Consider the following 17813-nt stretch of genomic DNA (forward strand, 5'->3'; position numbering starts at 1 on the left):
ACTTCAGTTTTTGTGGTGAAAACCATTCAACCATAAAAGTCTATATTTTGGTCCTCTATATCCCTGAAGTCTTATTAGCAGCATTGCATGAGAGGCTTTGAATAGTTGTTTAACTGGAGACCCTCATCCAAACGCATTTGATTATGTCTTCTTATGTTCAAGGCCTGAGGCCTGATGTAGAATTTAAGTTTGTTAAACTGAACCATGGATCAGCTTGAGCCAGGGCCACATTTTGCCAGGCAACCAGACTACCTAATCTGTCTTGCTAGAATCTCATTTGTCCTACTTAACCTGTAGCCACTGATAACCCAGTCCTGGTTATGCTATATTATATGTGATACAATACAGTGTCATAAGAAAACATGGCAGCTGTGGCTGGGGCACCAGAGATCATTGGGACCAACAGAAAAAAGGTATGTGGGAATGCGAGGGCAACAACAGGGGGGGTGAGAATTGGGAAAGAAGTAGCAGCTCAGCATGTTGGACATTTGACCAGCCTAATGTGGCCTGTGAATTCAAGGAATGAGGCCTTCATAGCTGGATGGGTTCTGGGCATATGATCTTATTTGAAACCTTTGAATACTATTCTTGCCTCTTGTTCTCTACTCCAGCGAGAAGATGAAAAAGTGTTGAAGCTAGTCCAGAAGAAATTCTGTGCCAGCGGACCATATAGTGGTAAGGCGATGGCTAATAGCAGGAGCCAAGCAGCGCACCATATTGTACGTGACACCAACCATTCTGGGAAACAGCACTTGCACTGTCAGTTTCTGCAGGCAGGTGTCCTTTTTAGGATTTAGATGTTTGAAATAACTTGATCTTTTTTATATATATAAAAATGAACTACTAAGCCTGAAGTTCTAGTTTTTCATTATTTTCCTTCTTACAGTCTGCATGTTTTAACTAGGAAGATTGTAATCTGCCTTTAAATATTCTTTACAATGTGTACTCAGTGCCTATGTGTATCCAGAACATTTCTGGAAGGCAGTAGAAATGGATTTACACAGTGTTTCCCCCTCCTCCTGCACATGGAACTCTAGTGGAGAATAGATTCAATATTGCAGATACTGCACTCAGCTGCTCCGTTGCCACACATATTTGACAAATCACATATTTAGCCTTTGTTAGGCATGTAGTTGGTAGATATCTGAGTGCTTATTTATCACAGTTAGAAAGGACAAAAAAAAAAAAAAAAAAAAGCTTTTAGCATTATCTGTGCCGGACGGCAGAGTCATCAGTGCACGTAATCAAGATACAGCTCCACTTCAGGAAGGAGCCTTTAGTGCAGGAGTAGCTAACCAGTGGAGTTCCATATTTTGCTGTACTAAAACTCATTATCCCTGACCATTGGCCATGCTGCTAGGACTGATTGGAACTGGAGTCCAGTATGTGGCGGGCCATGGGTTAGCCACCCCTTCTTCAAATAGCACCAGATTACTGATGCAAGCAGTAAAACCATGTGTTCCAGGAGAAAGCACATAACAAAAAGGCAAACAAGCCACTGGCTCCTCCTACGTGAGGATGCAGATATTACTTTCCTGGTGGCAAATATAACAGTCATGCGCTGGGTTTGAAAGAGACCTGAAGGAACTTAGAGGATATTCTGTTGCTAATTGTGGTACTCCCTTTCAAGAAGAGAAGTAAGAGAACCTTATCTTACAGACAATCCGGTGAAGGAGGCATGACTATATACTCTTAAACTAAGCTATCTTCACTGTTCCAGAACGTCATACCTCTCACTAGTTCAAAACATTCATTAACTTTCAAGATTATATTTGCTAACAGTCAGCTTTTAGCCTTATATCTGCAGCTATCTATAACTGCTTCTATTTCTACTTACCTTTTTATTGTGGAGTGTAATTATGTCCCTGTTCAACCTTTCTTTTTCTAAGCTGAGCAGATTAAGCTCTCATATTTGTTCCTAGCAATGTATTTCCTTCCTATGACCATTCTATTTGCTGCTCTTGAAAATACAGTATTTCTTTCATATTCATTACCAGACTGAACGTAAGAGTTCATCTAAGCATTCATGAGCAGAATTGAATAGTTTTGTAGAGTTTATGCAGGAGCATATATTTTCTAAGCTCTTTGTGCAGTTTTCATTGCTTGAAAACCATGGTGGTTGAATAGCTTTATGAATATTTTTCAAAGGAAAGTAATGAAGAATTGGAATGTTTCATACTTTTCCCAATCCCAGGAGTAGCTTGCTAAATGAACTCAGTGGGATAGCACTGAACTTTCTGTGCTTCTGCTTAAGCAGCTGTTTGCTCAGGTTGACAGAGGCAAGAGCAGCCCTGAGAAGTTTTCACACATTCTCACACAAACATATAACCATACTGTGTTTCCTCCTCACATTTGTCTCCCTTCTGTGGAGTTACTTTTAATAGCTAAACATTAGAACCATCTGGGATGTGTGAAAGGATAACCATTCAGTTGTAGCATTGATGCATTGGCACCAGAGCACCCTTGCTTTCCAAGCTGGCTTGCTTAAAAGGGTGCAGGCCTCACTTAAACTGGTACCACACGGTTCTGACTTTTAGCAGGTGTTGCACTGCCTAACCCAAGCCCAATATGGCTAAATGTGTGTGTTTAAAGGAGTAATTCTTCATATAAATAGTTCGTGGCTAGCTTTTAATGACACCTCCACCTTCAAAGTGACTGGAAAAAGACAGTCCTTGCCAGCAGTCTTATAACTCAAAAGACATAACACTATAAAGGAAAAGGATGAGGAGGAAAGAGGGAAATGAGTAAACTTTGACACCAGTTCCTAGTTTCATAATAGTACTTGTAATGACCCACTGGAATGGGAACAGCTCAGGGAGTGGAGGAGCCAAATGGAGTTGCTGTCCCAGCAGAGCTAACAGAGTGGCCATTTCCCATCTCTCTCTGCTGCAGCCTGATGAAATGGCTGCTACCAAGTGACAGATGAGGAAGGGAGCCAGCATGTCAGCAGAGCCCATGGAATGGTCCCTCATATCTCTCCCTCGGTTACAGTCTGCAGGAAGTCAATCGATCATTTCATTTGAACTGGAGTGCTGAACTTGAGAACTACTGTTCTGAAATATAAGTCGTAGATCTCCAAAGTGCTCTTCAGATTATGATTATTTATTTTTTAAAAAGGAACTTAGATATTTTCCCTTTGCAGAATCATTGCATTGATACTATACAAATGTGCTGACTTGGAGCAGCTGTGAGTTTAATGCTATAAAAGGGGTGTTTCCGTGGGGCCGGGCAGTTTGCCATACCATGCCTTGTTCTGTCAGGCATTCTTCTCTTTTTTCATATAGGGGATGGTAACCCTCTGTGGATGATACCCATCAGCATCTGTACAAGTGAAGACCCAACCCATGCCAAAATGCAAGTGTTGATGGACAAGCCCGAGTTGACGTTGGTTTTGAAAGACGTGAAGCCAGAGCAGTGGGTGAAGGTGAGCAGGAAGGGGAGACAGTCTTCTGAATTAACCTGGCAGATTGTCAAAACATGGTCAGCACCTTGATTGGCCAGCACAGTGCTCTAAGATGCATCTTCTTGCAGCATGTTACGGTCTTGTTACCTTAAAGTTGTGCTGCCTCACAACCCAAACACCAGGACTATGGAAGTGTCCTGAGTCCTTCTGGCTGATAAAGTTATAGTAGCTGCTGTTGTCTGAAAAAGTAGCTATAAATCAGAGATACTATATGAACTAATTTTTAATTGTGGATTTCAGAAGAGAAGAGGTGCTTGCTTATTTAATTATTTGAATGATTTTAAGGCCATTCTATCTAGGTTGCTTACAAACATATAACACATATCACAATTCCATTAAAATATAAGAGGGCAAAGTTAATATATTATAATATAAAAAATGCCAGCTAGCAGTAACAGTTAAAACATCATTTAGCCCAGCATAAGCAAAATCATTAAAAAATAATAATCTAATAATCAGCTGTGAAACCAATATTCCAAAAAACTAGCAGGAATCATACCAAAATAATTTTAAAATCCAGTTTTACATAAAATGTAGTATGTTGATTGAGAGAGGTTTTTTTGCAGTCATTTTTTTTTCTTTTGCAAAGAGATTACCAAAAAAAGTTGAAACAAGTATGTCTTCAAAATCTTTTTGGTGGCAGGCACATTACTTGGATGGAGTTCCAGAAGTAGGAGTCCATAATCTTCACTTAAGTTAGATGTTGCGAACTTAGGATATATCCATGAACGTGCAAGTTGCTTTGGTTTATAATTTTGGATTGTTAAGCTGTTCCTTCTCTAAGATGTCAGAGGCTGGGAAAGGATTGTTGAGACTTGGTGAATGTTGGCACAGTTAATATACATATGCAGATAGGACAAGGGCAGAGGTAATGGAATTGCTGAATGAATGTCACCTGCTATCAAGGCTGATTATTTCTGGCTTTGAAGCTTGCCATTCCAGTCCCTTTGTTTCCAGGTGATTCTCCCACATCCTGGAGGGCAGCAAACTAAGCATGTTTCAGCATCCTCCAACAGCACCAAGTATGATTATGTGCACATACTATTCAGCATGGGCACAAGACACAGACTTTCTAATCCCCTCTTACCTTGTAGCAATACAGAAATAATGATCTCTCACACCAGAGGTTTTCAAACTTTTTGAATCCATGGCTCCCTTGACCAACTACATCCTTTCTTCGGCACCTCTGTGGGGCTCAGGAGCCCAGTTATGTCACCCCTTGCTTGCAGAGCTGGCAGCCTCTCACCCTTTTTCAAACACCTTCTCTTGTGGAGTGTTCCATCAGCCCTCTCTCCTTGGGAGTCCTCCAGGCAGCCACTGCTACTGTCCCTGGTCTCTGAGCTGCCCCACCCCCACCCCATAGAGAGGTTCCTCCTCATACAGGGGGCCGGGCTGGGAAGCACCCCCTGGCCCGCCCCAGAGGCACTATTCGCCTATGGATCTTATAGCCAGGGCTGCTGCAACAAACAGCTGTGTAAGCCTTTGGGAGGCAGAGGCGTGAGAGATCATCAGAGGAGGGATGGAATGAAAAGGGACTTGCCGATCGCATGGTCGGCGGTTCGAATTCCCGCGGCGGGGTGAGCTCCTGGCGTTCGGTCCCAGCTCCTGCCCACCTAGCAGTTTTAAAGCACAATTAAGTGCAAGTAGATAAATAGCGGGAAGGTAAACGGCGTTCCGTGTGCTGCTCTGGTGCCGGTTCGCCAGAGCAGCTTTGTCACGCTGGCCACGTGACCCGGAAGTGTCTGCGGACAGCGCTGGCTCCTGGCCTCTAGAGTGAGATGAGCGCACAACCCTAGAGTCTGTCAAGACTGGCCCGTACGGGCAGGGGTACCTTTACCTTTTATGTTTTGCACAGCAATAACAGCTACCTGCTGGTAGTAGACATGCTAAAGGGTCTGCAAAAGGTGACTCGGATATTAATGTGGCTATTAAGTGCTTGTAATAATAAAATCACTTTAAACAAGACAAAAATGTGGTCTGCATGAAGGTGGCGCATTGCATCTTGATCTAAGAGAGCCTTCCAACTACAAGCACTTTGTAAAAGGAATCCCCTGAGCGTTGTGGGAAGAGCATCCTCTGCCATTTCTTTCCAAGCCTAATTCAGAGTGCTGGTTTTGACCTATAAAGCCTTGCAGTGTTTGGGATGTCAGTATCTTGGGACAATCTTTCCCTGGACCAAGCCAGGTCGCAAACCTTTTTGGGGCAGTCCTGTTTTGCACAGTGTTTGAAAGGCTGTTGACAACCAGCTGGTTGTCGGGCAGTTTGAAAGTGGCTCCAGCAGGCTTTGGCCAAGCCCCTGCTCTTACCTGCAGGACGGGAGGTTTAGGGTGGGTGGACGTGGCTTGCCCAATTTGGCCTCACAGCCCAAATGGGAAGCCTGGTGGGCCAGGATTATCCTTTAAGTTGGAGGTTCTTCACTCTGGCTATAAAACTTCAGGACTCTCTTTGATGAGAGAAGTGATGCACAAATCTAATCAAACTAAACATGGTCCTTTCCAGTAAGGAAAACTAGCCATCTTTCTGATTGTCAGTTTGATAGTACAAGAACTTTAATCTCTTCTCTTTTTGAAACTCTTCTCTGTTAAAGCTGACCTTCTGTTGATGGTAATTCTCATTTATCTTCCTGCACGAAGTACTACCAGTGATATAAAATAATTGCCTGGTTCTGTTCTCCCTGTTTGACTCAAATACAGTCAAGGGTAATTTGGGGACTGTGGATTTGTTTCTCGGTTGTCTTCTGTAAGCTGCTGACTGAATTTCTTCATTCTGTATTTTCAGCTGAACCTGGGAACGGTAGGGTTTTACCGTACACAATACAGTTCTGACATGCTGGAGAGTTTGCTCCCAGCTATCCGTGACCTCTCCTTACCCCCTGTGGACAGGTTGGGGCTGCAGAATGATCTTTTTTCTTTGGTAAGTGACTGCCTGTCTTCTCTCTTCATTAACCTGCCCCCCCCCCACTTTTCCTGTGGCAGCAGATTGCTTCCGTTGTTGTAGAAATGTCTCCCCAAAGTTAGGTGCTATTTCTGGAGGTACAGCATCTACAGCATACAGTTGCAGTTAACGAATTTGGCATCTTGTTAGTGAGGTGTGAAAGTTTCACCTCAGCGTGATCAAGCAAAGGCCCTGTAGCCCCAGCTGGTCATAATGCTGTTTTCCTGCAAGAGAATATTTTACTTTAAGCTAATAGCCCGAGCAATGTGTTTAAACTTAGATAACCAGTATTCTGAAACATGAATAAATTATGCAAATGAGTTATCAAGTGGAAGGTCCTGATTTATGCTTAGTGGTATTCTGCAAGCCAAGTCTTTATTTTATTTTACTTTATTTTCTACTTTTTTGAATAGGTGACTCCTTTGTAGTATCTTGAGCTGCTTTTGATATCCCCTTCAGTTTCAAAAGCAGTTAGCCAAGTGCTGAGACTGGTTTCATGTTTCTTTGAATCTTGGCCACTATGTTTGTTTTAGCTAATTTTGCATTATTTTTTCTTCCGCTTCTGCTTGTGGGGAGGTGCTATACAGAGCACAGAAGCTCCACTCTGTGATCTTTGGGTCTCTCGGGATCTCACTTGAGCAGTGCCTGGCATTTAGAAGCTGCTAGCTACAGCTACAAGTGCTACTTTGTAGAAAGAGCTGGTGCTGAATTTTGTGCCTGGTACTAAACTGTGCCCTTATACAAGCAGTTGCAGATATGTGAAATAAGCACAGCCATGTCAGTGCCATAGGTTCTCCACACACCCTGACCTCCTGGTTTCAGGGGGGGAGGGTTATGTGAGAGCATGTTAAATGGAAGGATTTGCATAACAAATCTGTGGGTGACTTTCCTTGCTGTGTTTTCCCTTGAGAAACCAGAATAGATTGATTCTGGTTAATTTTAACAAAAAGTTCCATTGGGTCCTGCATAGAGAATGTAGGTTCTTAAGTACCATGCCTTTTAAATTTGAGAATGGTAAAGAGAATGCAAGAGTGATTTACTTGGGTGGGTGTAATGTCTCCCAGTTAAACCAGCATTTTTTAAACTTGCATAGTCATTAAGCCTTTTCCTGCACATAAATTTATCTGCTGACAAATAGTTTTACAGAGGATTCTGGGGTGCTCACTTAACACAGAGCACTGCTCGGGCCTTTTGAACTTTGCAGTAATCCTAAATGATTTGTGAGTGTGAGACACTTCTATGGACTGAGTTCACTAGCTGCAAACATTCACAAATCGCCATGGGTGAGGACCTCTGGCAAGAAGGGTCTCCAGCTAAGCTCACTCACACTGAAGTTTGGAGATAGTAGAAATGGCAAGATAGAAATACCTACTTCTTTTAGAAGCATTTTACATGTCAGAGGACTTGAGAAAGTGGGTTTGGACAGCACAAACAGAGGCGGTTTAGTTAGGAAGCCAATATTTGTACATTATAAGAAATGCATCTTTTTCAGCCGCTAGAGACTTGAAAGCATCATGAAATCAGCAGAAGTGCAACTTTATCACTAGACTTTAGTGTTAGGGGCGTAGTGGCACAGTGCACCAAGCTTACCTCTCTACCTTTTCCTATTGTTGCAGAGGAACATTGGGAATGGTGGGCAAGTTGTAGTTTAAGGATGGTTACTGATTTCACGAGAAATACTTAAGAAGCTTTAGAACCCTAGGCACTCTTGCCTCACAGAGTTAAGCAGTGCCTCTGACACGGGCCAAGCCAATTCCTGACAAATGAGTGAGTGTGTGTTACAGAACAGATTGCCCAGCAGCAGGTTATCTGTCACCAAGATCACATTGTGGGCAGGGAGCAGCTGGGATTTCCGTCCAAAAGACCATCCGGTAGGAAGACAAAATGGGCAAGGAAAGCCAGGAGCCAGGGTTGAGGAAGATAGCTCTGCCTAGTCCAGCATCTTATATTCAGTAGTGCCCAGCTAGATGCTGCTTCTTGGCAGGCCCCCCTGTGGTATCTTAGGAATCCTGTGAGGTAGGTTAGACTGAGAGACTGACTGGCCCCAAGGTAACCCAGCAAACTTCATGAATCCTGGTCTCCCAGATCTCTCATGAATCTGTCTAATCTCTTTTTTATGCTATCTAAGCTAGTGACCAGAATACCATCCGCTGGAGGTAAATTCCATAAACTAATTGTGAGTTCTAAATTCCATAAACTAATTCTGAGTGCTACATTCTTGCATCTGTCCTGAACCTACTTCAGATCCATTTCATTAGGAGACACCAAAGTGCAGAATTATGAGACAGAAGAAAATTCTGTTTCCCTTTTCACATTTGTTTCATAATTTATTAAACCTCTTTCATATCCCCTTTTAGGGGCTTGATTTGATCCCTGTGAAATTATATTGAGCTGGGAACCAATTGTTTAAAATTAGAGAATGAAATATCCTGCAAAAGAAAGAAGGCATGGTTAGTCTTCCAGGCTGGTCACATGGCTGGAAACCAACTCTTGTATCCCTATTAAAACACACTGATTCCAGTCCCATGTGAAGTAGCGCTGTCCTTTCTCTGTCCCTGCCTCCTGCAAAAGGTGCAGTCAACATCCAGTCTCCAGATATGAGGAAGAAACACAAAAGAGCTTTCTTTGCGGTAAGCCTTAATTCATTTTGGTTTGGGAGATGAGTGTAACTTGTTTCTTTTCCTCTCTCAGGCCCGAGCTGGAATTATTAGCACTGTAGAGGTTCTAAAAGTCATGGAAGCATTTGTGAATGAGCCCAACTATACCGTATGGAGCGACCTGAGCTGTAACCTGGGGATTCTCTCGACTCTCTTGTCCCACACAGACTTCTATGAGGAGATCCAGGCGTTCGTCCGTGATATATTTTCACCCATAGGAGAGAAGCTGGGCTGGGACCCCAGACCTGGCGAGGGTATGGAAGTTTCTCTGCTGTGAGATTTCAGCACTATGAATCTTTGCCCTGCCAATTTCACTGTGTCCGAATAGACTCCCAGAGACTTACATCAGTGGTGGGGGAACATTTCAGCCTTTCGGCTTATTTGTGTGCAGCAGGGGGTCCTGATTTGGCTCACAAGGATGTTTTCCCAAAGTCACACCCACCTGTACCACACCTGAGGTTGTATATGAAAGCTCCATTGCTGGAGTTTAGGAAGAGGAAGACTAGCAAGCATTTTGTAGAAGCCAGGTCACAAACAAAGCCCTGACTCCAAGCCCTGATTTCTGATGAACTGATAAGATCATGTCCTTTTCAGTTCAGATTTTGTGGACCCCCCCCCAAAAAAAAAATTCCAGTAAGAAATGCTGCTAATCCTTTAAAAATAAACATATTTTCTTGTTTTTCATCAGGCCATCTAGATGCACTTCTGAGGGGTTTAGTTCTGGGCAAGCTAGGAAAAGCCGGCCATAAGGCAACCGTGGAAGAAGCTCGGCGCCGGTTTAAGGACCACGTGGAAGGGAAACACATCCTCTCCGCTGATCTGAGAAGTCCTGTAGGTTGCATTAAGACATCCTTTTCTCCTTAAAGGATCTGTATTCTCTCCCCCACCCCCATCCTTTGCATCCCTTGCCTGTATACAAATCCTGTGTTGAGTAACCATGTAAGTTTCCTACATGGTTGGCCAGTAAGTTTCCTTGAGCAGCTGCTAAATATATCTATTTAGAAGTTTTTAATTGTACAAGCAGAACATATACTGATTGCATGGGGGCGAGTTCACATGCTTCCAGTGGTTTCTGAAATTCCTAGGCAGAGTTTGGAGGGGCAGCAGGGTGAAATCTAAAAGTGAGGATGCTTTAAAACTGAATGGTAGTAAATGTGCTCCTTGAGAAATTGATTTTTTATCGTTTTTAAATCATTCTTTCCAGGTATATGTAACTGTTTTGAAGCACGGTGACAGTACAACCTTAGACACTATGCTAAAGGTGAGTGTGTTCTTTGCATTTCTGTGCATGAAAAAATACAGGGAAGAATCCATCTATAAATGAATGTGATGAGCCCGGGTTGGTAATGCATTAATGATCAAGGGCACAGGTGGTTTGAATATTTGGCATTTTGATAGTGTGTTCTTTTTTGTTCTGTCCCATGTGAACAGTAGTTGCCCTTAATAATGCTCACTTCAGTTCAGCAGGAGAGATTTTTAAAGGCTCTTGAACCTCTCCCATTGAAATGAATGGGATTAAAAAGCCCCATTTGTTACACAGGTGTGTGCACACAAATTGAATTTTTTTTTTTTTATTTAGTCCTATGAATATTAATCCTTCAAAATGGGTAAGATATCAGTACCATAAATTCAAATAAATATAAAGCCTAGAAGATTCACAAAGTCCCTGGGAGTGCTGTAATCATGTCTACGAAGTTGACAAAAAGAGCTTGCACGTCATAACCAAATGGTTATTTTTCTGTTGGCGGCTTTGATTTTCTTAAAAACCATAGAGCAATGTAGCTTAGACTACCCTGGATTCTGGCCCATCCCATTCCATGGAAATTGTGCTTTGGGCTATAATGGCCTCTGATCACCTATTAATTCCAGTGGCCATCAAAACACTGCATAGCAACTGTTTCCACAGGTGGTTCATGTGCTGGGAGAGCAAATTGCTTTGCAGTGTTCAGAGGAGGATGCAAAAGTTTTTTTTAAGAATGGGTTTTTCCTGATACTCTTGCACTGTATGGCACAGCTGTTGACGTTTGCCATGTTCTGTGTTTCCCCCCATCTTTTCAAGCTTAAACTCCAGTTGCGTCAGCATTTTTTCACAGGAAGATTATTCATCCCTCAGATCATACTGAGTGGCTTTTCTTATAACTTGCAGCCAGCTGTATTTGCTCCTGCAGAAGAGCTCCGATCTAAGTAACATGTTACCCTATATGAAGGGCCTGGCCATGAACACACTTTGAAAAAAGACAAGTAGTTCAGTTAAATATAGGTAGCACTGCAGGTTATTTGGAAATGGCTCTCATTTCACCACAGCATGGAGCTAGTGTGCCTCCTAGTGGCTCTGTTGCCATATCAAATGTGCAGTTATTCGGAAGTGCGGCCTCTGTTTGACCCCCACTAAACTAAGTGGCAAATATTCCTGTGTGGATTACCCGTTGGCCATGCTCCCAGAGGCTGAGCAGGTTTGCCAGCGTACCACATGTCAAGTTTCTAATTTAGCTTCACTGACTTGAGCTTGAAGCAGAGAGGGTGATTGCTTGTGGCAGAGAAAGAGCCTTGTCACTTGCTCTGTTTGATTTCTTTCAGCTCCACAAGCAAGCTGATATGCAGGAAGAGAAGAACCGAATAGAACGTGTACTTGGCGCAATATCTCAGCCGGAGTTAATACAGAAAGTTCTCACTTTTGCACTTTCAGTGAGTAACCAACAAAATGCTCAGTTGTGTGTGTCCCATGCATCGGAATTGCATAAACATGGAATTACCGGGTGCCTGTTTTCGAGATCTTGAGAATCTTGGTTTACATTTTTTTACTTTTATTGCTTCTATCATACACATCAAAATCAATGTACAGTAGTACCTTGGTTCTCAAACTTAATCCATTTCGGAAGTCAATTCCAAAACCAAAGCATTCCAAAACCAAGGCACACTTTCCCATAGAAAGTAAAGCAAAATGGATTAATCCGTTCCAGACTTTTAAAAACAAACCTCTAAAACAGCAATTTAACATGAATTTTATTATCTAACGAGACCATTGATCCATAAAATGAAAGCAATAAACAATGTACTGCAGTCACACAATCAATCAATCAATCAATCAGTAGCTGAACTGGGTTCCACACAGTCACAAAAAAGCTACAAAAACGCAAAATAAATAGTAAAAACAGACAGACCTCAGCGTAACACTCAAAACGGAAGTGTGGCACTCAAAAAGGGGGACACTTGGCTTCCGAAAAAGTTTGCAAGCTGGAATACCTACTTCTGGGTTTACAGTGTTTGGATTCCAAGTTGTTTGAGTACCAAGGCGTTTGAGAACCATGGTACCACTGTACTACAAATACATATTGTATATTCCTAAATGATTACTGGTATTCTCACAAGACTCAAAATCCTCACGCCACAGCACAATACCTCGTTTTTAAAGAAAGGTTAGTTAACGTTGGCTTGGAACATATATGCACAGCTTGATGACAAAGAAACCAAAGGGAAATTGAGCAGCAATTGGTACATCACTTGCCCTGCATATCTCCCACAGCCATAAAATTAATGCAAAATAAGCTGAAAAGAAAGAGACAGAGGGAGGAGCAATGGCACAAAGCTGCAAGAGGTGTAAAGAGTGCAAAGCAGGTTCAGAGTGATTGGCCTCCTTGCCCCTGTATTTTTTCGGAATTGGATCACTCATCAGGCGTATGTTAATATCTTCCTCTGTATGTCTGAGAACTAGCAACTTGTTTGAACTAAAGAAAATGTGTGTGGTAGTGGTAGGCTTGCACTACTAGTAGTTTACTGTGGTTTACTGCTGAGTGTTCCATTGTAGGCCGGTTCACGTGTAGCCACTGAAGATTAATCAGTGGTTGCTGCTGTTTTCCTCTGGGTGCTTGAAAGAGACTGGATTGCCTAGGAGTAGAATCTTCAGTCTGAATGTAGAGAAGTGTGGGATACTTGCAGCTTCACAGGCTTAAATGACTGAGAAATAGTAATAATTGCATCTCCTCTGGAATGGCCATGTGGCCATTACAGAATTGAAATATTTACTGCTGAAACTGGCTGTGGGAATAGTCCGTTGCTGTTAGAATGCCCCCCTGCTCCACAGTATGGTTGATTAATACACATGGGGCTGCCACCAAAACCAGCCATCCCATACCATTCCCCTTCCTTCTGCTTCTAACATCTAGTTATAGCAGTGAATACAGTGCAACAGTGAGGCCCAAGAGGCCTGGCTAGTACTGCCATCAATGGAGGGTGTGTCCTGGAAGACTTCCCAGGATCCTTTGCAACACAGAGAAGCAGGCAAGTGAGTTAAATGAAGCAAGAATATCTGAATGCTGCTTCCCCAGACTAGTTAAGTAGGCAAGCTGGTGCTGCAGCTGCACGTGATGGCATCTCTTGGATGGTGTGTGGGGAACTTAAATGTGGATTCAAGGCTGCTAGAATTACCTGCAATTTCTTACTCCATTTGCAGGAAGAGGTACGTCCTCAGGACACAGTATCTGTCATTGGTGGAGTGGCCGGAGGCAGCAAGCAGGGCAGGAAAGCTGCCTGGAAGTTTGTCAGAGACAACTGGGAGGAACTCTATAATCGCTACCAAGGAGGGTTCTTAATATCCCGGCTAATAAAGGTGCGCGCACAAAAAGTTTTGACTAAAGCAGTCATTGAAAATACGAGCCTTTAAAAAGTTCCCTCCCCTCCTGATTGTTTGTGCATTCCTTGTTTTCCAGCTATCGGTGGATGGATTTGCAATTGACAAAATGGCTGCAGAGGTTAAGGTAAGACAGTCTGATCTGCATCTTGGCTGATGGCATTGCCAGGGCCTGTGCATTTAGAGGCCAATAAAGGGGTGATATGCCTTACCTAATTCCTCCGTGCACACTGTTGGGGCATCCTCGTTGTGGGAGGGAGTAGGGGCAAGGACAAATATATGTCAGAGCAAGGTATTCTAGAACTCTCTTTCCTGACTCGGCATTCTCCCGATAAATAAAATCAAGTGTGCAAAGAAGCCAGTCAATGTGAATTGATTTTGTCTTATGTAAGGGTTGAATGACCAAACCCCTAACCAAGGAAATTGCCATGGTTACAGACTTTTGACTTCTTCTTTAAAAACCATCAGGTTTAAGCACGTTACACTATAGGGAGAGTTCTTTTCCCCAGGGTTGTGCTGCAGAGGGATTAATTGGCTAGCATATCACAATGAAGGGAGCACAGAATAGTTGGGGTCATAAACCACTGTCACTCAAAGTGTTGGGACATTTAAGTTGCCTGTTGCACTGTTCTACTGCCCATGGTGGCGGTCACAGAATTATACCAGGGTAAAGGTAGGATTTAACTATAGCTGTCTCAGATAACACACATAAATACTACTATAACAACAACAACAACAACAACAACAACAACAACAACAACAACATATTTATACCCAGCCCATCTGGCTGGGTTTCCCCTGCCACTTTGGGTGGCTCCCAATAGAATATTAAAAACATGATAAAACATCAGACATTAAAAACTTCCCTAAACAGGGTTGCTGTCAGATGTCTTCTAAAACTCAGATAGTTGTTTATTTCCTTGACATCTGATGGGAGGGCGTTCCACAGGGCGGGTGCCACTACCAAGAAGTCCCTCTGCCTTAGTCTGAGTCCAAATCAGAGAGAGATTTGGAGGCAATGGCATTTGGGGTTATTATAGTGATCAAGACCTGGTAAACCTCACTTGGTCTGTGGAAGTGCATATTGAATGTGCTCTACATATTCTTCAGCAGTCTGCAAGGCCCTGATGAACACTGTTCTAACCTTAGCAAAGATTGATTTTGCTAATTAGTTCTGTGTGAAAACTAGACCCATACCCACATTTCTATGTAGTTTGATTGTCCTGAGATGGATGAATATATGCCAGAATATATTTATCGTTTTGCTGTCCTCTATACATCACCTTGGGTACTTGAAGGTGGCGCTGTGGTCTAAACCACCGAGCCTCTTGCGCTTGCCGATCAGAAGGTCGGCCGTTCGAATCCGTGCAGCAGGGTGAGCTCCCCTTGCTCTGTCCCAGCTCCTGCCAACCTAGCAGTTCGAAAGCACACCAGTGTAAGTAGATAAATAGGCACCGCTGCGGTGGGAAAGTAGATGGCTTTTCCGTGCGCTCTGGTTTCCGTCAGTGTCCCGTTGCCCAGGAGCGGTTTAGTCATGCTGGTCACATTACCTGGAATGCTGTCTGTGGAAAAATGCCAGCTCCCTTGGCCTGAAAGCGAGATGAGTGCTGCAACCCCATAGTCACCTTTGACTGGACTTAACCGTCCAGGGGTCCTTTACTTTTTTACCTGCTTGAATAAGCATAAGGACAATTTATTGTTACAAAAAACAACAACTGTCTATGGCTGTAAACTTAACACCTGCCTTTCTCCCTGGGAGTATAGGATATCTTCTCACTGTGGCAACATAGAAAAATCAAGACAATTTAAAGGAGAAACTTGCAAAAGCATTTAGCTGCCTTAATGGTAAACATGCTCTGGGTTGTATCCAGATACACATGCCCAACTGAGCAGTCCCTGTTCTTGTAGTTAGGTTCTGCTTTTTTTGCCCACCTTGTATTTAAACACACACACACACTAAACTTTTATTTCCTGTGGAACTGAGACCTCTATCCTAAGATTCAAACTTATTAAAATGACATATATGGAACTCCCAGTGGATGTTGTTTCGTTTTATATAGGCTTTCTTTGAGAGTCACCCAGCTCCGTCAGCTGAGCGCACCATCCAGCAGTGCTGTGAAAACATTCTGTTGAACGCTGCATGGCTGAAGCGCGATGCCGAAAATCTGCACCAGTACCTCCTGCAGCGCAAGTCCTCACCGACTGCTGTGTGAGCCCACCCTCACCCACCTCTGACATCCCAACTGCTGTGGCCCAACTGCCTCGGTGCGAGGAGGAGGAGCTGCTACCCGACAGCTGAATCATACGCCAAGGAAATTGGAGTCTTTTCTCAAACCAAGGGGATTGGACAATGAATGTAGTTAACTGGTTCCTGCTCACACTCCAAAACTAAATTCTATTAAAAAAATTATCAACAATTCAGCAAAAACAGAAACACCCTGTAAATATAATGGTAATAAAATAGAGGATAACAAAACTGTGAAACTTCCTTAAGCCTTGTCAGTGGTCAAAATATTTAACACCCCTCCTTTCTTTACACTTACTGATGATTTTTTAACCATCCCTCTCCCATTTTCTAAAAAAAAAAGAAGCAGAAGCAGGGAAACCAGTGGTTTCTAGGCAAGTTGAATTCTGTGGCACGTCGAGGGCAGGAATAGGTTAATGCCTCTGAGCACGCCAGAGAGCACACTACAAGACAGCAAAAACATGTACGTGTTTTGTGGATTGGTTCAATAATGAAAGGCAGCTTGGCACACAACCCAGTGGGTAGTGCCGAGTTGGGTGTTTCTGGAGATGTCCTGTAATCTCAGATTATATTTGAAGGCTTGTAAGAGTCCTGCCCTTCCCAATCTCTTGTCTCACTATCTTTTGAGGGAAGGAGAAATCAAATGTTCTGTCTCTGCCTGCCCCTCTCTTCTTTTGATTTCATTTGCTGATGTCCTTCTTAGAGATTAAAAAAAAAAAAAAATACACAACCCTGTATGAAAACATCTTTTTCAGCCACATGAAAAAAAAATAAATAAACAATTCATGCCACCTTTTTCTCATTCTTTAAATTATATCCTCCCACTGCATGCAAATAAAGATTTAGTACTGTGACTGGATCCTTCTGGGCCGCTGTTATGGCTGGCCCCCTTTATGCATAACACTGTAGTTTGTCTGAAAGACTCACCTTGTTTGAAAACCAAAACACCGCCCCTAAATACCTTGTGACTGCAGCTTTCCAACCCCCTCCCCCCTTTCTTTGGTGACGTTTGGTAATTTGATTCAGAAGCCTTAAAACTTGTACTAGCTGGCATGATGATGAAATTCTAAGTTGTGTGCCATCAGTTGCTTACCAGAGTAGCATGTTCCTGCTAACCAGATTTCAAACCCGACACCACTCCTCCCACAGACGTTTACAGTTCCCTTTTTTAAAAAGCACCTTTTTAAAAAGGAATTCATATTTGGTGTGGCTTTAACTGTTATTTCAGAAGGTCATCAGATACTAGCTGTCAAACTGCTTCCCTGGAAACACATTTTTTGTGCTATTGTTTTAAAAGAAAAACAAAAGGAAAAAAAATCAGACAAGTTGGCGTTAATAAAAAGGAAAGTCAATGTGAAACTGAAGAGTCTTGGTTTTGGTATGTGTGTGTTGGTGGAAAAGCTGGAAACTAACTTTTTTTTTTGTACGTACCTTGGGCTGTCTTGCCATGACACTGAATCCCTTTTGATGGGCTGTAATATGCAAGGATGAGGGTCTTCCCTATTTATCTTTAATTCTGCTATTACTTGGAAGGCTTCAGAGCCAGAAGTCACTCTGCAATGCCACAAAGTCAGGTGGCTGCTTCATGTGAGAGATTTTGGGTGTCATTAATGGTAGCATAGGTGGAATAAAGTACATTTAACCTATGGGGCACAAAACACTGGGATTTTTGCTTGCACAAGCCCCATTGAAATAATTCAGCTCTTTGACAGCTCATATTGATGTCAGTAGGGCTGCTGCGGGGGAAATTTCCAATGGTTTGTGTTTCATGTTAATTAGCAAGCGTGTGATTTTTTTGCATTTCATTTTAATGGAGCTTGCACAGGAGAACTGCTTAGTGGAATGTGCTATTTGCACTTTTTTCTGTTACAATACATGAAACTTAAA

The 17813-nt window shown here is 42.7% G+C and overlaps 1 protein-coding gene across 1 annotated transcript in view; it reads left to right on the plus strand.

Annotated features, from left to right (window-relative positions):
* The window catches only part of NPEPPS (aminopeptidase puromycin sensitive), a 73483-nt gene extending 56198 nt beyond the window's left edge, over positions 1-17285 (plus strand). Inside the window, exons 14-23 of the mRNA XM_081837653.1 lie at positions 612-675; positions 3285-3424; positions 6242-6376; positions 9089-9308; positions 9743-9885; positions 10259-10315; positions 11632-11739; positions 13505-13660; positions 13761-13808; positions 15742-17285. Coding sequence (XP_081693779.1) covers positions 612-675; positions 3285-3424; positions 6242-6376; positions 9089-9308; positions 9743-9885; positions 10259-10315; positions 11632-11739; positions 13505-13660; positions 13761-13808; positions 15742-15894 — 1224 coding nt within the window. The 3' untranslated portion in view covers positions 15895-17285. The remainder of the gene's footprint in view (positions 1-611; positions 676-3284; positions 3425-6241; positions 6377-9088; positions 9309-9742; positions 9886-10258; positions 10316-11631; positions 11740-13504; positions 13661-13760; positions 13809-15741) is intronic.
* The last annotated feature ends 528 nt before the right edge of the window (positions 17286-17813 follow it).

This window comes from Podarcis erhardii (genome assembly GCF_964252035.2).
Source record: "Podarcis erhardii genome assembly, chromosome: 13".
Lineage (NCBI taxonomy): Eukaryota > Metazoa > Chordata > Lepidosauria > Squamata > Lacertidae > Podarcis > Podarcis erhardii.